This window comes from Thermobia domestica, chromosome 11 (genome assembly GCF_964235325.1).
Source record: "Thermobia domestica chromosome 11, izTheDome1.hap1.1, whole genome shotgun sequence".
Lineage (NCBI taxonomy): Eukaryota > Metazoa > Arthropoda > Insecta > Zygentoma > Lepismatidae > Thermobia > Thermobia domestica.
In genome coordinates, this window is record NC_137464.1 from 213,105,848 (window position 1) to 213,131,740 (window position 25,893).

A 25,893-nucleotide genomic window follows, 5' to 3' on the forward strand; every position below is an offset into this window, starting at 1 on the left:
ATTATCTAGGCCTTACAGAAACTTTAATATTTAATTTTCTTGATTTGTTATTTATTTATATTATTATAAGTATATTGCTTGTTTATGGAAAACTTATTATGGAGTTATTAGTAAGAAAATATTATATTTTTGAAAGACAATAGGCAGCTTAATCTTGAGTCTGAATCACTGATTCATGACCATCAGCTTTCAAAGGTAAGAAAAGAAGGGAGTAAAACAAATGCACACACTCAATACACAAATACATACAAACAAATTGAAGAGGGAGAGCGAGTCTGGACGGTGAGGACAGGGTGCGGAATCATTTGAAAATGGTGGGGGGGAAGAAGTTCAGTTATCCACACTAATGCTTCGTGGAGCCTCCAAAAAATTGAAATATTAATGGATTATTATTATTATTATTATTATTATTATTATTATTATTATTAATAATAATAATAATAATAATAATAATAATAATAATAATATGCTCAAACTTGTCGTCATTGTTATTTAAAAATACTTTAATGTTATTTATTCATTTAACCAAAATTGGTAACTTATCTACTGCATTTAATATACACTTCGGTGCGTATGGTCCAGGGTTAGACTCTCATGGGAGCACAGTACCCTTGTGTTTACCATCATATTGAAGACCGCATTCACGAAAATAACGGTAGAGATCTAAAGTCAGAAATAATTGTCCCTGAGAACCGATGTCCTAATCAAGCATTAGAACTACTAACTTGAAGCGCTCTACCTGGCCAGCCATAGATCTCCATGAGCTGCAGATTCAGAGTATAGTTTTTATTATTATTTATGAAATTCTCGTTTCTTCGCTAAGTACGTGGTATTTCAGTTTGGTCGTTCAGATATCCGGTCACCTTTGAGCTCACCTCAGGTGCGTGGGATCATTGGCTGGATCCTAGCTAGCGCCAAATTCTGCTTGTGGTATACAAACAATTGTGTGGGAGATTTCTCGGGATCCTCCCGCTTCCTTCCACTATCTTAATCCACCTTATAATTCATCTCATCATGACCGTCTTCCTTAGCCTTGGTGAATAATCGTAGGACGTTAAACTTTAGAAAATAAAACCACAAACGCTATAATACGATTGATTTGCTGATTTAAGTTTAATTACCCTTTTCAGCAGCGAGGCTATGAGATGTAGATTTACAGTTTAAGGTGGAATCCTAACCACAGTAATTGTTCAAATTTTTGTAAGGCGCTCCCACCGGGAATCGAACCCAGGACCCCGTGCACCGAAGATGGTGCGCGCGTGCTAGCCACTAGACCACCTAAGAGAGCCACGATAGTACGAGTATTGAATGATTGTGTTACTATATTTATAGACCTAAAATATAGTTTGTAATAACGTATCTTACCTTAGAGAAAAATTTTTTAGATTAAACTTCACTTTCTTTCCGTGTGTAACGAGAGTTGAACATGTGATGGCCAGAAGAAACCCACGTATGAGCAGCAGTAACAGCATCCCATAATTTTAAAGGAAATCCCCTGAGTTTAATTATCAATAAATACTGCAAGGTACTCGCCTACATACGTTTTTTTTTCGGAACTTTTAGTATGAACAACACTGAATCCACGTTCACAGGCAGCAGTTGATAATGACACAGAACGAACTTCCCGCGTTAAGGCTTTAAGAACTTGAAAATCATTTACCGACTTAGAACTTAACTTTCTCTCCATTCTGACACTGTAGAACCCCCGCTTGGTCTAGTGGCTAGTACGCTTGACTTCGGTTAGCGTGGTCCCTGGTTCGATTCCCGGTGGGGTACAATTGAACGACCAAAGTGGTTCGGATTCCATTATAATCAGTAGGTCCACATCTCCTTTAGCCTAGCAGGCATAATCGTGGGACGTTAAACTAAATCAAACCAAATCATTCTGACACTGCAGTATCAAGATCCAATCCAAATAATTGAGCCGCTTTATATACGTCTACGTTACCGTACAAACCACTCATGGTATTACGATCTTTATTTTCAAACACTGAAAAGCACTTTAGCACATCATTAGAAGGAAACCTTCTTTCTACTTCGTCTACTAAACCCTGGATTACCTGCCCCCTTATTTGATCAAACTCACTATTATCACTCCTTGTATCAGATGCTGTCTTCAGTGCATTAAATACCTATCTTTACAAAGACTTTGGTAGACATCATCTTTCATACTCATTTCTCTCAGAGCTTGAATTGTAGATTGCATTTTTTTCTCTATTTTGTTGTACGAAACTGCTTCCTTTGGCATTGTTTTACTAATATTAGACAGAATGGACGCAATATCCAGAAGAAAACCGAGCAATAGAATGTTCTTTTTCTCCGACTTTTTTTTTTTTTTGGTTTCAACAGTCTCTGTTGAAATGGTCAGTATTTTCACACTCCAAAAGTAGGAATTGCATTATACAAGAAAAATATGTAAAGACTGCCAATAATGCATCCTTCTCATTTGAAATCCAACGTATGTGAAACAATCTTTTGATTTTCAGCAGTGTCGCGATACTTTTAAGTTTTGCAGCTGTAGATGACTTACTGAACACTTTGTAAAGTTCGCCTAATAAACATTCAAAGTTTTGAACAGCATTCACAACACCAAAAACTCTTTCAGAAACAAGATCAATTCGATGTGCCAAAGTACGTTAATTAGGCACAGATTGACATTTCTTCTAATTTGAGCAGCAACACTTTCGTTTCTCCCAGTAAACACTGCATCCCCGTCCGAACTAGGTCCAACAAGTTTTACTTTAAAATTAAAAATATCAATGCCATCTTCGGAAAATGCTTGAGTAATTTTGTCTTCAAGGGATTTTGTATCGACATTTTCCACAGGCACTAATTTATAAAAACGACAAGGTTTATTTTCTTCGTCCACATATGTTACATATAACAGCAAGTGCTTATCCGCAAACCTGTTTGTAGATTCGTCAACTGAAATTGAAAAACAATCTGTTTGTTTGAGAAATTTTTACCAAATTTTGCATGCAACTGGTACGCTAGAGAATAAAGATCTTCATCTCATCAACAACCGAACAACCGAAAAAGTTAAACATCTGCTCCTTTTACAAATAAACTAAGTTTTTTAAAAAGCATGCATTTAAAATTATTGTTTGTCTGAAAATTTTCATTATAGACCTACTTATATTTTCCTATTAAGGTGTCCCCCCTTACAGATTTTGGTAAGGGGGAAACGCAACTGTAAAATTTTTGGTGGGGGGAAATCCCTCCCGTCTCCTCCGGGATTTCGCATCCTGGGTGAGGATGTAGCATGTAGTAATTCTGCAGAATGAAAGTTTCTGAATATATTCAATGTGTTTTATAGTTTTCAACAAGGACCAAGTTTCATAAGGAACTGCTGCTTTCTTTCTGCTTTCTTTCCACGCCTTTACAGGAACTGACACAATATCTAGTTTTGCAAGTATTGATAACGCTATTTGATGGAAAACGTGGATGGTAGTTTCGAGATGTAGACAAAGCTTTTCCGAACTGTTTCAAAGTTCCCGGAAAATATAGAAGATATTCACGATATTCAGGACAGATATCGAAAAAGTTTGAAGAACGCGAGGACCCTTTCCAGAGCCGACAATTTCTTGGAATACCAGATTTTGGAATAATTGGAATACCAGATTTTAACTAGCGTGTAACAGGTAGATTTGCTATAGTAAAACAGATTAGAATGGACTTCTTATTTCATTGGACAAAACTTGAACAGTGACTTTTAGTTTTCTTTTCTTTCTTTTTTTTTCTTTTGCAAAATATTATTAATGTTAATCTGCCATCTACTATTTCCATCTAAAGTTATGTTGGTTTCTCAGTGAATCCAATTTCTACACTCTCTCTCCGATCTTTTGTACTGTAATACCCGTCCTTACAGTCCACTTGCCGCTACTGCCACCTATTAAAATGAAACTGATACTGAAGCATACGTTCATCTAGCTTTTCATTATAACACTTACAAAACGATAACAAATAGCATGCTTAATAAGCTATGTAGCCCAAAATTGTGATTAACTCTTAAAATTTAGTATTTGTTTAACGGTAACATTGTCCAAAGATGACATGCATATGTATACCAATAGATAGATCACACTGAATTGTCCAAAATGAAATGGTTAAGAGTAAATTATCATGCGTGGTTTTTGAGAAAATCGCAAAAATATATGGGGTTCGTTATCAAAACTAGTTAATAGTTTTAATTCTGCTGGAACAGGCTATTTTTTTTTTTTTTTTTAGAAAATACATTGATAAGTATCAGATTATACTGTCTATTGTCATTTAACTTTTTCTAATGGTTACACAGGCACTCCTAACAGTGACACACTCATAATCGTAACCAGGGGTAAAAGTGGATCTGAAAAGATAGGGGGATGCTAGGTAGCGGATGGCGTCACGCCGTTCCCCTGCTTATCTTTGCCCATTGTAATGTTTTAGAAACTGGGGAGACTCCGTATATATTTTTTTGAGGTGGGGAGACGGCATCCGCACGCGTTCTCCCTCACTTTCACCCCTGATCGTAACAATAATGCACAAGCTACTCGCAGTATCTTGAGAAAAGTATTCGAAGCAAAAGTAGATAAAACAACTAATTAGTGCAGAAAATTGAACAATGAGGAATCTAAATAATACTCGTATGTATTCACCACCGAAGATAATGGAAGTAACTGAGACGCCTACGATGGACAGAAGAAAACATAAATACATATGGTGTGATTAGAGTTTCTGTTTGAAAGTCTTTGGAAAAACGACCTTTAAGAGGATTGGCCAAGTAGATGAGATGATATAAAGCAGAAGCTTAGGAATGTGGGTAATAACAATCCAAGCAGTATATGATTAGTAGAAAATATAGGTCAGTTTCGCTCATAACATAAAGTCCGTTCCTGGGCATCCAAGGGACACTAATTTCCGGATATTGAGATTGCACAGGACCTTCCATTTTGCCCATGAACGTGTAGAAACCTAGATGTCTCCTTATGTCCCGGAAACGGGGACTTCCTACAGAATACCTGTGGTACATTTCTGGAATGTATGTGGGATGATCACACAACTTTTCGACTTCCAAATATTGTCCCGAAAAAGTATTATTATTGTTATTATTCGGTATTCTGCCTTTCGGCAGGTTCTGGAACTAATGAGGATTTTTTAAATTCAATTTTAGATTTGGGCCTGGAAATGTTTCTTCCACTTTTGTCGATCTTCAGCTTCCTCTTTTAACTCCCAATATTTTCTCCTATCTTTCAAATCATCTATCAGCTGTGTTTTTCTTCTTGCTATTGATCGCTTCCCTTCCATTTTTCTTTCTATGGCGGTGTGAAGAAGACAATTTCTTCTCAAGATATTATCCAATTAAATTGGCCTTTCTACGAAGAATGGTGGCTAGAAGTATCCTCTTCCCTCCTATCCGTTTTAAAAATCTTTGTTTGTTGCTCTCTCTGTCCATTTTATCTTCTCCATCTTCCTCCAACACCACATTTCGAAGCTCTCCAAATACTTTCTCTCTAACTTCCGTAATGTCCAAGTCTTTGAACCATACAGTCCAATGCTCCATATATAGCACTTGACCAACTTCTTCTTAAGTCCAATATTGAGCCTGCTAGTTAAGAGTAATCTTTTTTGTTGAATGCTTCTTTAGCTATAGCAATTCTTGACCTGATCTCTTTGGTACAGTAAGCGTCTCTCGTCAAAATACTTCCCAGATACTTGAAATTATCGACCTCTTCCAAGTTCTCTTTGTTCTACTCTGATCCGTAGGGACGTGTTTCCACAGGATATTCTCATGACTTTCGACTTTTCGATGTTAATTTCCATTCCATACAGTTTTCCAGTGTCAACTATTTTGTCAATCATCTCCTGTAGTCCTCCTTTGGTTTTATCTATTATAACCGTATCATCTGCATATATGATCTTGTTAATGATCTGTCCTCCAATCTTGAAGTCTCCAGTTCCCATTAATGCTTCCTTCATTAAACATTCACTGTAAATGTTGAATAATTGGGGCGACAAACTACATCCTTGTCTGACTCCTCTTCCAATCTCCACACTATTGGTTTCTCCTTCATTCAAGCGCAGCTTCACTTGTCCTGTGTACAGGTTTTGAATGAGTCGTCGATCTCTCCAGTTGACTCCGATTTCTTTAAGTGTCTTCAGAAGTTTCGTTCAATTGATTCGGTCGAAAGCTTTTCGCCAGACGATGAAGCACAAACACAACTCTTCCTTTACATCAAGAATTCTTTCTGATATAATTCTCATCAATCCAATAGCATCTTTGGTGCCTTTTCCTTTTCGGAATCCAAATTGATCTTACTGAAATCTAAGAGCAAAGTCTATAGATATATTCATTATCTTTAAAATTTTACTGCCAGCTGAAATACCCTGGGACAGGTACGGGATGTCCGTTGAATAGTGAGTCAGCCAAGCTCACATCCATAAGAAAAAGAAGCTACATCCAGACAAATTTAACTTTTTTGGTATATACATAGAGGTAATAAATGTATCTTTATTTGAACGCCGTACTATCTCTAAAGTGTTCTTTTTTTTAAAAAAAAAATTCTCTCTTACGAAATCATGAACCCAGAGTTTTTAAAGCGGAAAAATTAAATAAATAAATAAATAAATAAAAAATATTCACTTACATATACTCAACTAATGTTCCTCAGTCAATTTTTTCTTCCAATATTTCTAGTGCTACACTCGGGTACTCCTATTCAGTACCTGATGGTACTGTCTGTTACTCCTATTATCTTACTATATACAATAATTTTTGATTATACAGGGTGGACAATTTATCTGGAACATCCATGATAACGGAGAAACCAGAAGAGGGGAAAAAAAAGCGAAACTTTGTACGAAGCAACTACAAGGAGGGGGACATCGTTTTACATATTAAACATCACCACCACCTGGTGAACAGTGTTGCCATCCCAGTATAAAAATATATTTTTTTAAATGGCACTACGTCAGATTATTACATATTTCAAATCAACATGTTAAACGAAAACTTAAAATATCACATTTATTATTCAGTGTTGCAAACTAAGGATGTTATAATATCACAAACATCCAAAGTTTGGAAGCCTCTATCACACATACGGCACCGCGGAGATAAGCAAGACAATGCACATCAGAAGTACAATAGGGTTAGATACTATGGTCATGGTATGAGTTGTTTCGAATGAATAGCAACAAAATTTACAAGGGCTTGAAAATTTGATTTTTTTCAAAAGGCTTTATTTCGAAAAAATACTTAGATAAGTATCATATCTAGTTACTCGTGTGGTTTGCAATTGACAAACAAATCATTTTGCCGTTTACAGCACTTCGATATCTGAAACCGTTCCAGAGATATGATAAACATTGATGAAGTTCGCAACACTGCTGAAAAGGTGTATTTCTGGACAGTATTTAAACTGATTGTTATTTTCTTCTCTTTTATAGCATTGCAGGAATAACTTTTAGTACGTGTAATAACAACAAGTCCTCGCAATTACATGATTTGAGCAGTGTTGCAAACTTCAGTAATGCAATGTTAATTTGAAATATGTAATAATCTGAAGTAATGCCATTTGAAAAAATATAACTTTATACTGGGATGGCAACACTGTCCAGCGGATGGTATTGTCTAATACATAAAACGATGTCCCCCTCCTTGTAGTTGCTTCATGCAAAGTTTCGCTTTTTTCCCTTTTATTGTTTCTCCGTTATAACGGATGTTCCAGATAAATTGTCCACCCTGTATATACAATGATTATTGTACTAATCAAGCTACTAATACCTCTTTTTTATACACTTTTTTAAAATATTACATAGCAATTAGGACTACGATTTAAATATAGGAAAATCTATTTGTTGTTAAATGGCTACTCAATTTCTTAAAACAAACGACAAACTTGTCTTATAAAGATAGGAAATAAGACTTCTGTATTTAGACAACTACAGAAATAGACGGTACTGCAGTGCATGCTATATACTATAATGCACATCTTGCAGTAAGGAGATATATTAGTGTCACATACACCCAGTAAAGTTTTTGTAACTTTATTGTAACTAACGATTTATTTCTTTTCTAATTACAGTTACATGTCTGATGTGTGCTGCTATAATGATAGAACTATTCTTTGTCTTGGATTCGTAGCTGCAGATACATAGTCTTATTTTGTATCCTGAATAATTGTTTTGTTTACAAATAAATAATATGACAAAGGAAGTAATAAGATTTGTTTTGTGCATTTTATAATTGAATCGTAATATTTCATACTAATACCGTTGCCTACAAATTCTGAAAAATACTCTACAGTTACAATGGATATTACTTTTAACGAAGCAGGAGGCGCGGTGGCTCAGTGGTAGAGCGTTCACCTCCGGTTCTTGGAGTCCCTAGTTCGATCCCAGCTCGCGCCGCGTGGACTTTGTAGTGGACAAACACCATATTTGTGGGTTTTCTCGGGGTTCCCCCGTTTCCTCCCACTTTCTTCATTCCATCATTTCATTCATTTCTCATCATCACCGTTTCCTTTAGCCTAACCGGCATAACCATGGGACGTAAAACTCAAAGATTTCATTTCATTTTTACTTTTAACGAAATTAGAATTCCATATTTGTAGCAGATTAATGATAGATCAAATATGTACAATATATACTCGTAATTAAGTAAAAAATATTGTAAGGTTTTGCTTGTGCAGTTTTAGATAGAGCATAGGTAGTGCAAATTGCAGTCCAGAATCGTTTTCCCGCTAACGATTTTTATTACATAATCTCTATAAACAGTATGTTACAAATAGCACTTTAATGTAAATTCTCTAATACTGGGTTAAGAGAGGTGACCCAAGACCCACAGATCTCCGAGCAAGCTGAGTGGAGTGGATTTTAGAATCCCTAATGCTTCACGCAAGGAGAGGGAGGATTAAGAGTCACAGAGCTCCGAAGCAAGCTAGGTGACTGAAGTTAGAAGCCCCAACAAAGCTCCAAGCAAGCTGAGTGGAAAGAGAGGAAGATGAGTTTCGAGAAAACTAGAGGCTTTGGGTTAGGTGTCTCCTAGAGCTCCGAAGCAAGCTAAAGGAGGGAGGTGACTGATAGAAGTCGTTGTGATCCTCCTGGTTATATAGATGTTCCAGGTGAGGCAGTGGCGCTATTGTTCCTTTGTTATCACATGACCTGTGCTGTCGTTGTTGCCACTGTTGTGTGCAGCTATAGTAATCCGTAGTAAGACGCACATGATTGCTGTTCGTAAATACAAGCGCATGTCGGTTGTTTGTAAACACAACAATATAATCTAACCAAAGCAAACACTTATTATTAATAATCTGTGTTGTAGTTTCGGCAATATACCATTGCCTTCATCAGACACATTATCTCATGTCTGATGAAAACAATATGTAGCCGAAACTATAACAGATAAATAATAAAGTGTTCACTTTGGTCCGATTTTATTTTATACATTATACAAAGTTCGAAGTGTAGCAATATTCAAATATATATATAATCAGGGTGCAAATATATATTCTCGAAATATAATTTGTACGTGTAAATAAATAAATTTTCCACTACATTTGAACTTTCATCTGCACAACACTAGAACCACCGATTATACTCATATGCACAATTTCAGGTTAACTCTTTCTCGTTACAATACATAGAAAATACAACTTTCAAATTCTCTTCATCAATTGTCAAATTTGAAGTTTAAAACACAGCTTAAATTATTGTTACTTAATCCTCTGTTCTATAACATAGGATCCATCCATCAGATCTTTTTGTATGAAGACCAAGATTGATTATTACTTATGGCGCAAGTAAGTATATTATATACAGAAATTAACATTTAGAAGTTACATGTCACTATTTTAGTATTATTGTCTTTGATCATCATCCTTTAAATGATTAGTATCTGTAAAGATATATTTTTATTTAAAATTCTGTATCTTCTAAAGCCATGAACTCACAGTTCTTAAAGTCGGAAAATAATAAAATAAATTCTGTCAGTGACACTAAGGACACTTCTTAATTTATTAATACAGTATTTCCACAGGTGGGCGAAACACAAGTAACGTATCCTCGGCCAGAGCAGTAGTGAAGATTAGACACCATCTAGTTACTTAGATTCAGTGACATACAGTTATTTTCCACTTATGAAACCCTGTTAATGTCAAATACTTTTAAAATTACAAGTGTAATATTAGTTTAAGAATGTTCTCCTGTTTTACGCTGAATGACTGTTAATACATTTAAATGAACATTCTTGTAGGTTTAAGTAACTTTACTTTTTGTAAACTAAATCTGCTCTTCAGAGTTCGGTAGCTAAAAATGTCAATGGTACCGTCTTCAAATATTGGTGTAGAGCGTAATTCTAAAAAGTAATTTGACAGTACCAAAGATTAAGTGAAAACTATCCAGAATTCCAAAGTTAGTTCTCATTTTTTAAAAACTTGTTTAAAGGGAGCATTCTTCTGCTGGATTACTTTTTAAATAACAATTAATTCATACTGCATAGGAAATTTCTGGAAAAATTTCCTTGATATAAAATTTGCTGGGAAAATTTGTATTGATAACCAACTAAACATGATTTATTTTTGTGTGTTTGGCTCAGAGTAAACATCATGTAAGCTTCCAAGTGCATGAAATCAAATGTCATATATGATAATTCTAGGCTTAAGAAAATTACGATTTGGGAAATTTTCCCGATATTATTCTTAAAATCGAAGGGTTGACAAAAATATTCTTAGAATTAGGGTTTCTGGATTTGGAAAACAGTAATGATAATGAAGCCATACAAATTGCAGGTGAATATACTTATTTTCATCATATTGGGCGATTCTACCATTTCCAGGCGCGACAAGTAATTTTGCTAGGTCTAGACTTATCAGATTGAAGGTAGGAACATCAGTATTTCGCAGAAGTTTTTATGAAATAAGGTTAATTTATCGTTTTTGAGTGTGTGAGAGATATTTACATACGTTTCGACCGAATATGGGGAAGTACATTTAAGTATGGATTCAGAAAACTCATACGTAATGAATTTCTTAACGATTTCACAGAATGAGATAATTCAAAGAGTTTTGTGATATCCAATATCAATGTGCGAAGTTTAATATAAGGTAATTCGAAGTTTTGTGATATCCAATATCAATGTGCAAAGTTTAATATAAGGTAATTCGAAGTTTTGTGATATCCAATATCAATGTGCGAAGTTTAATATAAGGTAATTCGAAGTTTTGTGATATTCAATATCAGTGTGGAAAGTTTGATCATTCAACCTTAAATAGTCTTAGAGAAGTCAGCTTACGGAGAAACGGAAACTGCACGCAAGAAAGCTTCGCTTGTGCAACCTAAAACGTCTCTCATATTATATATATATATATATATATATATATATATATATATATATATATATATATTCCTATTGTATTTAGTGTTTTAACAATGGCTTTAACACTGCACTTTTAGCACCAATATAAACTACTTTAAAACTATGTGTGATTTGAGGAAAATGAAATATCTTATGGTATGAAGGAAAGTTTATAAAACTATGTCACGAAATATTCAGTATAATTTAAAATTCACTTGAACAACAAATAATTAAAAATATTTGAACAATAATAATATGAAACAGTGCACTTTTCGTACAAATTTTGTAACTAGTGTTTTCAGTAGACTGAAGGATCTTCTTATGGTCTGAAAAAACTTGTCATATCATATTCGCCATATTAAAAAAAAATCTTTTGAGGAACAATAAATAATTAAAAAAGACTTGAATTAATATTTGTAATAATGTTTATTTCATTGTTACACAAAAATTACCCCTTTCATTTTTCATATAAAAATCTAGGCTGGGGAGAGAAAATCACAATATATTGTTTTTTTTTTTGTTTTTTTTTTTTAAATCTTGATTTCTTAATACTAAAAGTTCGTGAACTCTACTAGAAATACAAAAGCAAATTTACATCAGTGCTGTCAGTTCTTTCTTACAGTAACATCAGCTTCGTTTTGTTTTACTTTTTTTTTTTTAAATATATAACCAGTTCTCACTTAAGTCAGGTCAAGATAATACAGATACCTGCGTCACGACTTAGGTAGTGTACAAGAAGATCTTTGAACATACTTTTTTCCCTTCATTTTAAGCAAATCATCAAACTTCTGAACAATTTCTTTCGAATTAAAAGATGCAATGCACACATTATAGTTTTATATATACAAAATTGTATATATATATATATTTATATGTATGTATATATTTATACAAATTGAAATCCTGCTTGATTTTCTTCATTAACCTTTTTTATACTAACTTTTTTTATATCAAGCTCAACAACATGATACAGTTTACACTATAATCTCCCCCAGGAAGTCTGCAGGATTTTTTAAAATTTCTTTTGCTTGTTTTAAAATAACACATAGGACAGAAACAACTATTTACGACTCTTCAAGAGGGAATAAGATGTGCGAAGTTTATAAAACAAATTTGTCAGAACAAGAAGCCCCTTATTTTCATAATTCTTTTTAAAAGTTTCTGCTAAACTATTAGAAAATATTCAATGGTTTGTGCTACGCAATTACGATTTCTTTTTTAGTAGTTTAAAGGACCGTATTTTGATGTTTTGCTGTCCTAAATATTTAATAACATCATTTTTTCCTTTCTCTTTAGCGTCTAAAACACGAATTTTGTTGGTAAAATATGTGTGAAAAATAAGAAGGGAAAAAAGAAGAATGCCTGGCCAAGCTTGCGGATTGACGACAAACTTTGAACTGGACATTCGGGCAGCTGTCACTGTCGATAATCCGCGAAACTTCGCCAGGAATTCTTTTTTTTCTCTCTTCTTATTTTTCATGACAATCTTGAAAGCTTGAGAATGTATATTTAGTCTTGTCCGAGTGTTTTTGTTCATAATCTAAGTGTACTTACTTTTGTTTCGATTTGGTCTTAAATTTCACTGGTATAATGTAATTAGGTGCATACTATCGAGATCATGGAATCGTTTATAGTATTAAATAAGATAAAAAGAGAAATCTTACCCACCAGTATATAGTAATGATCAAACGCTCATACAAAGGAACAAAGTTGGTAAACACTTTCGCTAATGCTTCACAAAAAGCCGTCATCTCACCAGATCTGACATTAGTCACAACCATCTCACCTCCTCTTCTCTCTGTCGGGTGAAATATCAGCGAAAACGCCTGTCAAGTCTCCGTTTCTTTCTATCAATGGCGGATCTTGAGGAAAAAAATCAAATTTTTACCATTTCAAACTAAAGGAAACCGAATTTACCTATGTTTTAAATTCTTCTATACTAGAGCTAGAACATCAGGTAAGTTTTTCTCTGTGTTTTCTAGGTTAATACCATCTTATGCATTGGTAAGTGAAATGTTTTTCCTCATGTTCGATCCGAAATTTGTTTTAATTACATATAATCAACTTTTAAAAAATCTACTTGACCATCAAACAATTTCTATGTTCTTGAAATAATAGTGACATTAGGTACTACCCAACGAATAGTAATGCAGCTGTATTATCCTTATTTATTTATTTATTTTTAAATATGTAGTCATTAGAGCACCTTTATCTTCTCAAAATTTGCTACCCTGAGCACTGTCGCACTCATAAAATTCGGCTGTAATCAATAATGAACAACAGAAATGTGAAAGAAATAATAATAATAAAGAACAAACAAATCCGATTAAACTAAGAAATAGAATCAAAATAGGAACTTCTTGTTCTAAGCATGTCAGTCTCAATGGATATTATATATTCCATTACATTTTTTTCCTCTGAGTAAATGTTACATGGAAAATCCAGTTTGGTAAGGCACCTCCAAATATACCACTTTCACATAAGTTGGTCCACAAAATGAAATTAAGGAATATTCATCACATAGGACACAAAATACTACAATGTGACGAGAGAAAGAAAAAAAAATCTAATGGATACAAGAGAAATAAATTTTTTTCTTTTAGTATGATTGATAAGGTGCTACTTAATTTCATTTTTTAAAAAACGTTTTTTTCTTCTTTTTTTTTGAAATTGACATTTTTTCTCCCAATATATTTAACTACATTTTATTATTATTATGCTACTGCTAAAGACATACTCATTTTTAAATGGATTACTTGATATATGTATATATGTGTATTATCATCATCAAGGTACGCACACAACATACAAATAAGCAAACATTTAAGTTTTGTTTATTTATTATTCTGATATTTATTTTTATTTCTTGCGTTTGATTTTTAAGTTCACTATATCTTCTGTAGCAGCCGGTTGCTTCTGCACAAACAAATCCACGTTTTGTTTGTTTCTTGTCCGAAAGACGAGGTCTCTTACCTATTTCAAAACTGACAGTACTTTTATTTTTCTTTACATTTAATAATCTTCCGATTCTATGTTCAAAAAAGCTATTTCAGATACAAAAATAATATATTTTTTTTTACCTTTGTTAAAGCAAGTCATTTACAATTGTAGTACATGGAGGGGCCTCTTATACAATTATTATAATAGTATTCGTGGAGAAATAAGTTAACGTGTGTTTACGGTGGGTAATGTGTCGTTTTCTTTTTCTATATATAATTTACTTGTTATTAATACAGATATATATGTATATATTTATTCGAGTGTTCTCTTGAAAGTAATTACTGACATAATAATAATAATAATAATAATAATAATAATAATAATAATAATAATAATAATAATAATAATAATAATAATAATAATAATACCGAAGAAGATGATTTATTAAAGCATTAGGGCCACACCTGAATCCAGCAGTAAAAACATGTATATATTACATTAGCAAGACCATTTTTATTTTTTTCATATGGAAGACTCTGGATCTCTTAACACATTCTACAATACAGTTGGCCTACAGTAAATTACAGCCATTTTTCTTACACTACATTTCCCCACCTTATTATTATTTTATTTTATTTTATTATTTAGCCAATTAGTTCTTTTGTGTAACTTAAAAAACATACGGAATGGACATATATATATGTATTCTTTTCAATTGTTACGATTTACCCACAATGGAAGAATATTTTACTAGAGTCTTTCTATTTCAACTGTGCCCCTCCTGACGCTGGTGTCGATATGTGATTTCCCGTACCCCCCTCGAAAGACGGGGGACAAGTTGCTGCGGCCGAGATCTTTCAATTGTTGGATGTGGACAGCGTTGCCATAATGAATTATTTCACGAACTTCGCTGTGCACTCTCTTGCTAGCCATTCTAAGTGGCCTACGATCTTCACTCGTCAAGACGAAACGACTGAATGACAAATTCGCAACACAACAGAGGTCATTCACCTCTTTCCCCAAAGCAAAGAGAGGGTTTCCCGCGCTAAGAGGTTGGCGGGGGTGGAGCCGAAGTATGTTTCACGTATTTTCCGAGGACACAGTTGAAATAGAAGGGCTCTACTTTGGTTTGCAAACGTTTTCTCCTTAAACTTAGCGTCTATAACGCAAGCGTCAGATACTACTTTTTTTAAATATAAAGTTGAATATACGCCAACAAAACAAAATTAAGAAGTAAATAATAATATAAATGTATATTGCCAATAAATTGATTTTTAAGTTACATAGAATAAGTCGGGGAGGGGGGAAGCAGTAAATCGCCAACAAGAATACAGTAACAAAAAGTTATTAATTCCACAAGCATTGAACTGACTCTGATGGGTCAAGCTGCAAGATAACGTTATCCCAACATATTTTTATTATCTGGGTTATATTCGAATAACCTGACGCATGAATGAGAAAAACTTCGATGAGCAATATAATACTTCTTTGCTTACACATTTCTCTATACAAAGTACCTAAAAAAAACTCAATACAGTGAAAATCAATCTAAGCCGTTCTGTTATAAACAACCAATGAATACATTAAAAAAGATTACTATATATATATACATATATAAACATCTTTGCATGGCACAGCTGTACTTTTTCGTAGTTTTTTAAGCTATTTTGGCACTTAAATTTATTGTTCATTTAAACAACTGTTGCCCATATGACATCGATGATAATATAACGAAAGTTAAAATTCAAATGCAATATATATATATAAATACATATTTATATATACGTACATTGTATATAATAATGATACTTACAAAGAAATTAAGAAGACAGAGAGAAAAAGAAACGCAAAATGGATTCCTATTTAACACTAATATGTGTGTGTGTTTGTAATCTATTTGAACAAGGGAAATCGTTTAAGTACAGTTTATCCGAAGGGTATTTATTTTCGTTTTACTTTTTTCGCTTCAGCCCCAATGCATTTTTCGTAGCAAATATGTACACATAACATTTTTTTTTTTTAAACAAGTTATCTTAACAATGATAATTGTATATAATTACACAATATTTGACATTGTACAGGTAACTTGCATGCTTTCCCACTCTCTCATTATGCATAAACATGTACTAACAACATCCATATAGATGCATTTTATCAGAAGGTTGATGATTTTTCTTTGCAATTAAGTGTACACAGACACTTACTGATATTAAAAAAAATAATAATAATAACTCTTCTCAACTGTTCATTATCTTTCTAGCTTTCTCTTTTTCTACAATCACATCTCATTTTGGTCCAGAAAAAATGCACAGAAAAATGTGCCTTTTTTAAAACTCTTTCATGTCCTTTTTACATTATCTCGTTCTTTTTCTCTTTTTTACTCCATCTTTTCTTTTTTTAAATAAATATTCTGATGGTAAACAAGCATCTTGTTCGAAACAACTTCGGAAATAACAAAGAAAAATCACTCTTTTTTTCCAGCCGCACGTTTTTTTTTTAATGGTGGTTGTTAATGTGCATCCTGTCTGTCATTTTCGTATGAAATGTATGAGTGAAAAAAAAAAGTTGTTTATCACACGCTCAAAGCACTATGGATGAAATGAAAATTATCACAAAGTTGTTTATGATTTTTCTTTTTTGACTTTCTTTTACTTTTTTTTTTTAGACACTTGTGTGTTAGAAAAAAAGGACATTATACAGACTTCGTAAGAAGACATGTCTGAAAAAAAAAAAAAGTCTGAGATTTTTTCCCCAAATGTTTTGAGGTTATATATGCAAAGAATGTTGTTAATGGCAATATCACAAATGAAACCATCTCACCGATCCACCGAAAAAACAAAAGTACAGTTTTCCCACTTCGTCATACGGCGTCTATCCCTCTATGTTTGAAGTTTATATTCTGTTCGGCACAGAAGTCTCTCGTAAGTGGTAGACAGTTAAAATTGTTGCATACTTCACAGTCATACACAGGTATTACATAAAATAACACTACAAGTGCTGTAAATAGGAAAACAACGGAGAGAAGACACACCCATATCAAGACGACTTTTTTCCGTTTGTCGTAGGGGCCGAAGGAAACGAAAGGAAGAAGAGCATACGAAAGAAGGAAGCCAAACACGAATCCGAACAAATGGGCGTAGTTGTCCACCCACGGAAGGAGGCCAATTAAGAAGAGCACTGTGGTGATACCAATTAATTTCAGAAGAGCCTGGTCAGGATGTCTCAACATTGGCCACACGTTGATTACTTCCACTATAATGCACGCCAGTAGGCCAAATTGTGCTCCAGCTGGACCAACCTATGGAAATAAAAATGTACATTTATATAAAAAAATAACTGATTTCATTTTACGCAAATTCTATCCTATCTTAATCCTAACTATATATAAAACTACATGAACTCACTGACATAAAATAATGGATACTTCCAGTTGACGTGGAAAGTTGAAATTTGGCTTGATTGTAGCTTTTCGGGACTAACTCACAAAAATATTGCTAAAAGCGAATAATTTTAATTTTTAGGGGATCTAAAGGGGAATGAAGAAATTCCCTATGTTATCTAAATGGGCTTTTTTTTGGATCTATAATATCACGTTTTAGGTACTTGCAATTGGAACAAAAACTTTAAATTCGGTATACTTGTAAGTTTTCGTTATCTTTTCCTATGTAAATCAGTTTAAAAAATATTTGAGTGGTTTTATGGGGAACTGAAAATTTCCCCCCATGTTATTTATATGGGATACCTTCTCCACCCCAAAATTATTGGGCATTTCCTGTAGGGTTACAATGATTAAATTTGGCATGATTGTATCTTTTCGGGACTAACCCACAGGAAAATTGCTAAAAGTGAATATTTTTAATTTTTAGGGAATCTAAAAGGGGATGAAGAAAATCCCCATGTAATTTAAATGGGCCTTTTTCTGGACCTATAATACCTAGGTACTTGGAATTGGAATAAAAACTTAAAATTCGGTATGCTTGCTCGTTTTTTATAGGATTATTTAACGTTATCATTAGAAATAAAAATTCCCAACTTCATAATGGTTTTATGGAGAACAGAAAAATCTTTCCCATGTTATTTATATGGAACATCCATCATCTACATCCCAAAATGTTTAGGCACTTCATGTAGGGCTACAATGATGAAATTTGGCATGATTGTATCCTTCCGGGAGTAACCCACAGAAAAATTGCCAAAACTGAATATTTTTAGTTTTTAGGGAGTCTAAAGGGGAAATGAAAACTCACCACGTTATTTAAATGGGCGTTTTCTTCGAGTACAAAATCTTATCTTTTAGGTAGCTGAAATACGAAAAAAAACTTGAAATTGTGGGTTTAAGAGGTGCGAGGCCATAATTGAGAGCAAACGTGGGATCTGGGGGCGCAGCCTCCAGCTAGCCAAAGGCTAGTTGTACTATAAAGCTTTTAACCTCGCATTTGTGCGAGTCTTGACTTGTCTAATATATTTCAATTTCAATCATTTTTTTTATACTCGAAAATTCATCCGTCTTCAGGGATGAATTTTCTACTTCATGTAAGCGTGAATCTTCTGAATCTTTAATTCCTTCATTTCCTTGTGTAGCTATTTTAATTTATAAGAAAATTACTATTTTCACAATGATGCATAGGTTGTACGCGGAAGTTAGAACCGTTGTCCATTATTAAACAAAAAGTTTGGTGATTTACTTACAACCTATGCATTACTGTACCTGGCAACAGCAAACACAAGACTAAATGGACAAGCATATTCCAGAAGTGATGGTCCTAATTTATATTTCGTGTTTTTCCATAAACTAAACTATAAATTAAGTATACAAGGAAATTAAGTTTAAATTAAAGAAGAATTAGCAGACTCAGAAAATGGATTCAGTAAAGAAAGTGGTTGAAATATATTGCACAATTCAAAACTCACGCAAATACATGAAGAACAAGGGTATTATTTTATTTCTACGTATATTTATATTTCATTTATAAAACACATTTTGTACTCGACGAAACTTGTATGCACAAACAGTACAGTTACTAGAAATTCACTGGATTAAATCACATTTCATTGTTAACAAAATATTGGCAACTTATCAATGAATCCTCCCTTGGAAAGCCTAAATAGTTTTCAGACGTTTCGGAACTCAAAGCTGGTTCCGTCCTCATTGACAAAGTGAAAAGGATTAAAACGAATAGGACAAAAAAGGTATAAAACAAGGAATACATACCACTAAATGAATAAATGTGACGTAACGAGTTGATTCTGAAATGTGACGAACAGAGCGAAGTGCGAAAGGAGTGAAAATATACGAGGGTTGGGGCAAAAGTCATGGCAACTATTTTTTTCTTGCAGATATATGAGCGGATCACAAACTTCTATGTGTCGTGTGGAAGTTCTGCAGGCATAGTGTGTATGCAGAACAACAGATGGTTCTCTGATAGCTGGTAGTAGCACAGCGAGGGCTATGAAATCAGTCAGTTGGTGAGTGTCGTGCGAGATGGAAGTAACCCCTGTTGAGCAGCACGCTTACATTAAAATAGCCGTTCTCTGAGGGAGAAATGCGATGGAATGTCACAGTGAATTAGTGGAAGCCCTTGGGAATAATTCCCTACCATACCGAACAGTAGGAAGGTGTTAGGAAAGTTTCAGCAAGGACGTGTGTCAACCAGTGATGAGGAACGTTCGGGACGACCTGTCAGTATGCAGACCGACGTGGTACGTGCCGTCATTGAGCAGCTCCTGAATGAAGACAGACGATGGACGCTACTGGAGTTGGCGGAGGCAAGTGGCATCGAGAAACGCACCGTCCACAGGATATTACGTAATGAGCTGCAACCACGCAAAATCGCATCACGGTGCGTACCGCATGCACTGACGGAAGTTCAGAGGTGGATGCTCTATGCAATATGCTCCGACCACCTTGCACACTGGCAACAGGACGGCGATCAATTCTTGTCACGAATAATCGCCATCGATGAATTTTGGTCCAGGGCATACGAACCAGAACTGAAACGGCAGTCCGCGGGGACATGCTGGATCACCAAGGAAGCAGAAGTTCCGACAGAATCCTTCCCCAGTCAAATTGATGGTGATCATCGCGTTGACGTCAAGGGTGTTATTTTAGGGCAGCTACTGCGACGTTGGGGATGGGAAGAATTGGAGCACCCACCGTACTCTCCTGACATTTCGCCCTGTGATTTTGATCTCATTCGAAAGATTAAGGAACCACTACGTGGTAGGCGGTTTGCAACACGCGAGGACATTGTTAATGCTGTGTGCGAACAGGTGATTCGATTCACACATGGTACGGCAAATGCTGAGGCGGATGGTATTCAGCGCCTCCCATATCGTTGGCAGCGTGTGGTGCAAGTAGCAGAGGATTACTTTGAGGTCTTTAGGCCCAGGTTTGTCATGTCGACTGTATGCGTACTGTGTTGTCATTCTTTTGCACCGTGAAAGCCATATTGCCCTGTATACTACCGTAAAAAATTAGTGTGTTACGATATTTCAGTGCTATTCATTGTCCACATATGTAGTTAACACCTTGTCCTGTCGTCTGTATATGTCACATTTTTCAACCGGACTGGTATCTTCAAGAAAAAAAAATAGTTGCCATGACTTTTGCCCCAACCCTCGTATATATATATATCACCCGATTTAAAAGTTATTTTGTTGATCCACTAAATAAGTCAGGCATTTACCGCGTTCAATGCGAATGTAACTCCTCATATATAGGCAAAACGAAACGCAATATTAACACTCGAATTTAGGAACATATTAGACAAGCAAAAAAGTCACAAGAAGAGGGCGTGTCAGGATTAGCGCTTCATTTAAAACACCATACACATAATATAAAACGGTTAATGTAATAGGGTCAGCAAAAACCGAGAAACAACGGGAAATAGAAGTATCATTCTTTATTCATAAATACAAACCTCTTTGAATCTGGATACCGGCAACATTGATAGAATTTGGTTACCTACCTTTGATGCATATTTTGAGTTTGAGAATAGTAACGTAACATATTTTAATAGATCCGCGCTATCTTCGATTCATCACTCCTTTTGCACTCCGCTTTGCTCGTGACATTTCTCAATCTACTCTTAACGTGACATTTATTCATTTAGTCGTATATATTCCTTGTATTACAGCTTTTATCCCTTATCAGTTTTAATCCTTCTTACCTTGCCACTGAGGACAGAATCAGCTTTGAATTCCAAAAAGTCTGAAAAATATTTAGGCTTTCCAAGGGAGGATTCATTGGTAAGTAGACAATTTTCTGTTAATTTGAATCATCCTCTAATGCGCCTATATAATTGGCACATTTTATTGTATTCTGAACTTTGGCCGTTCCATATCATACCTTAACAACTATGAGAGAAAATAAATATAGGTTCACATTATCATGATGCATGCCCGCCATTTCCAGTGATTCAATGCTTCACTCTTGAAACTTCAGAAAGACCGCTATATTTGACCGCAGAGGTTTGTTCGGGAGTAGCATACCTTTATTTTTATTTTTATTTTTTTTTATTTATTACAGTACTTTTTCTTTTAGGTCACTTTCTTGTTTTTTTTTTCTTTCTTTTGTTAGAGCCAATTTATTGCAACAAATTTCACCCACTATCATACTATGAAGTTTTGTACACATACGTAAACCCGATGATAACACAATATTTTCAAATAGTTTTTGCTCTGAAAATATTGCGCTACGGTAAAAATAATTAAGTTATCTCAAATGTATTTAGACTGCGCATATGCGTAGACAACGTCAGTTAATTAAGCATTTCTTCAGCACATTGCAGAGTGGTTCAGTGCTAGTTAGAGACAACAGTATAATAATAATAATAATAATAATAATAATAATAATAATAATAATAATAATAATAATAATAATAATAATAATAATAATAATAAAAACTTCCTAAAATGTTACTTACAGCAATTAAAACAGGGAGGAAAATTATATTATTCAGTTTGCACTTAATAATCCTAAGATGTCCAGCTTTAATCAAACAGAAACGAACTAAAAAAAAAAAAAGCAAAATATATTCCTCACTTACCTCTGCTCTATATGGAACAAAAATGGCACTTGCTAAATTGCCTGCTACTCCAGAACCAAGATAAATAATGCCAATACGAAGTGGCCCTGCCAATTTTTCCAAGTCTCTCATAAGGAAGTACTGAACTACTAATGTGATTAACAAGTGAACTAGCCTGAAATATAGAAGAGAGAAAAACATATTGTTATTATTCTTCCTCAGAATAAAAAGACTTTTAATATACACACTATCACCCATAGGTTTCATCATTTAATGTCAGTCAATTATGTTATGAAAATTTTTCCTTCTCATTCATATAGAAGTTTGTCGATATAAGAAAGACAATCAGAATACAGAAGGTGATTCGGTTTATATAGGACAAATTTTGAATAGTACACACCTTGCAAGAAACCTCTCCGCTACTACCGATGGTATCCTATTGGACTTCATAGAAGCAAATTCTAGCGAAGCACGAGCAAGGGAGTTCGGTTCTACTCCTTTTTGCAAGTTTTCCAGAGACCATGGATGCCAATGTTGGAAACTTTTTTTTTTTTTATATACATATATAAAGACAAAAGTTACAGAAATTCATTGGACTAGTATTATAGCTCTTCACAAAAATGTCTCGAAACTGAATGAAACTAACTCCTAAATCCCGTTCCATTTCCGATAAAAACGCAGAGCTCTGCTGGTTTGCCTTGAAGCCGTGTCTAATGGATCTTCACCTCCCATTCACACCGTACAACTGTGGAATGTTGATCCGAAGGATAAGTGTCATAATGGATTCCTAGAAGTATATTGCATTCACTTTTTTTTTTTTTTTTTTCTTTTTTCTTTATCAATCTATATATCAGCAAATTCCCTACATAACTGAATCCTGTAACAATTATAAACTCACATGGGAAACTTTCGCGGAAATGGCGAACAAAGTTACAGTAGTTTTAGTATCGCTGTCACGGTATGTCAGCGCCCGAATATGACCATCAACAATGATATGGATGTATGCTTCATTTATTGTAAGGACTGTCTGACATTTGGACCATGCCACGTGCTTTTCACACAGTTTACTGAAATTCGTTTTTCATTCTGCAACGTAGCGCGCGAACAAGTGATAGGGATATACGGGTTTTAGGGACGCACCTCAGCCGAAGTCGCTTAAGAATGGCACAGTTAAGGTGCCAAATTGAATCGCTGAACCATCGAACGCTGAGGCGGTAGATTTTTCTGGAACGTCAATCAGCGGATCCATTACAGCATTGTAGGTGTCGTTTTTCTTGGAGCCCACTTCCTGGTCTTTTCGTAGGCGACTGTTTTGCAACGGGCTCTTGGTTTGTGTAATGGGCCTCAAAAGCTTTTGTAGTAGTTACATTCGCTCGAATGTGAATTCGTTCTCCCGACACTAAGTATGCGTATGTAGGAAAAACGAGCATTCCTTCTCAGTAACAGATTAATTTAGACGTCATTTGATGACTCAGCTACAATTTCAAACTACCACCTACACTACTGCTCACGACCAAGGGCGCCGATTTCTCTGTAAACCTGGAGGGGACGGGGGGCATTCAGATGCGGAAGGTATATATATATATATGAAGATTTTAAGACAAATTGCATTCAAATTATGCCAAATATTCATAAATACAATAGGGGGCCTACATGAGCTTTGCCTTCCCCCCCCCCCCCCCAAGGATCGGCGCCCTTGTTCACGACAGCAGATGCATCGTTCTAGTGTCATTGCCCAGATGGCATTGGCATTCCTAACTTGGTCCAATATAAATCAAATGACCTTAAGTGTTTCATATTGCTAACGAGTTAGAAAGTATTGGAAAAAGAAACAAGACCGAACATGAACATGATTAAAAAGAAGGAATTCTTTGAAAAGTTACATTTATATTCTGAGGATGTGTTAGAAGATGTTGTGGGAAGAAAACGAAGGAAAAGAAAAAAAAAGCAATTGATAAATACACAACTTGCCAGTAATGACACACAACATCCATAAAGTCAATAACTGACCAGTGATGTACACTGTATAGAGGTTTCTTGACTTACATAATAGTTCGAGATTACTTTTATTTCCCCAGGAAACTTCCAATTTCTTTTTATAATACTTTTCATCTGTGTTCTTTACGTTTAAAAGCTTGTTGTTACAAATCATTGAATGCATGCCTTAAGAAAATACCGAATGTAAAATATTTCGACAGATAATTTTGTGTCTGAAACCTGAGTAAGTCTATGTTTGCCTTGAAGCACCTTATATGAAACATGAGACTTTAGTATCTACAATAGTATCAATAAAAAATAAATGAACACAGAGTAATTCATATATTTATATAAAAGAACAAAGCTTACCCAGCATGTAAAAATAAGGAAGTCCAAAGGCGATAAAACTGGTCAGGGACTTCTGGGTTATAAAAGGGAATCATACCACACACATCATCGAGACAAGATACCTACGGAAATAAGTAAAATAAAGACACTTACGACCAATTTATCACCAGTTTCAAATTAAATTCTTAGCTAATTTTCACACCTCATTAAGCACAAGAAAAAATTTGCTAGTCATAGGCTGATTACTTTAAGAGGAAAAAGAACTAGTGGACTAGTGTTACTAGTACTAGTAGTAGAACTAGTGGTATTTTTTAATTATTTAATTACAAAAAAGATCATGAAACACTGTACATTTAATCCAAGTTTTGGTATTTACGTTTTTCTAATATTGCATATGTTTTCAAACACTTCTAATAGCTTCTACCCTCTAAAGGTATTGAGTTGATTTTGAGTTTAACGTCCCGTTCAGCAGCGAGGCTATATGAAACGTGAACCTACTGATTAAAGTGGAATCCGAACCATATGAGCTCCCACCAGGAATCGGACCCGGGTCTCCAACGCCAAAGGCGCGTACGCTAACCGCTTAGTCACGAAGGAGCTCTAAAAGTATGGACACTGTTTCAGAAACTAAGAATTATATGTTTCAAATAATAACAAAAATTAATGAAATTGTCCAATTCACAAGAACTGGCCTATTTATTTATGACATCAATATTTTAATTACAACAACACGTTAAAACAGCCTGGAAATTACATTCAGTTTAGTGAAGAACTGATTAAAATATCAGTAAGTAAATTTTAATTTTTTACTTTCCTCTTCACTAAAATTTATGTGAAATGTTATTCGCAACTCGATGTAAACAGTAAAGAATGAATGATTTAGGTTAAATAATAAAAAATCAGCAGTTTTGCAAAAAAAACAGCTTCAGTAGTGGTAGCTCGTGGTGATATACAATTTTCTAATGGAAAAACTACACACTTTTTTCAGTTAAAGTGTAGGTTTATTAAATCCGTAACTGTTGAGCAAATTCTAACAGCAAATTTCGTTAGAATTGACGAAGTAACACCGAATATTATACAACTAGTTTGATACACGTAATAAATTTCTCTTTAAAACAGTACTTTCTAACAGTATTCAAAAGTAGCAATAGTAATTCCGTTCTAAAAGAGTCATCGTTATGATCAAGAATTTAACAGATTTCAATTCTGTTAGTACTTTAAAAGAAACCAGAAAGTCTAAAGAAATGTTAAATGCGAATAATATAATAC

General features: G+C 34.4%; 2 protein-coding genes across 3 annotated transcripts in view; one reads left to right on the top strand and one right to left on the bottom strand.

Annotated features, from left to right (window-relative positions):
• Positions 1–8,179, top strand: part of LOC145663738 (uncharacterized) — an 80,103-nt gene extending 71,924 nt beyond the window's left edge. Inside the window, exon 6 of the mRNA XM_081729822.1 lies at positions 8,064–8,179. Coding sequence (XP_081585948.1) covers positions 8,064–8,122 — 59 coding nt within the window. The 3' untranslated portion in view covers positions 8,123–8,179. The remainder of the gene's footprint in view (positions 1–8,063) is intronic.
• A 3,560-nt stretch (positions 8,180–11,739) lies between these two features.
• Positions 11,740–25,893, bottom strand: part of rho-5 (rhomboid-5) — a gene marked incomplete at its 5' end in the record, with an annotated part of 84,338 nt that continues 70,184 nt past the window's right edge. For both annotated transcript variants that reach the window (XM_081731585.1, XM_081731583.1), the window contains 3 exon segments: positions 11,740–17,570; positions 22,321–22,474; positions 24,646–24,746. In XM_081731585.1, coding sequence (XP_081587711.1) covers positions 17,133–17,570; positions 22,321–22,474; positions 24,646–24,746 — 693 coding nt within the window.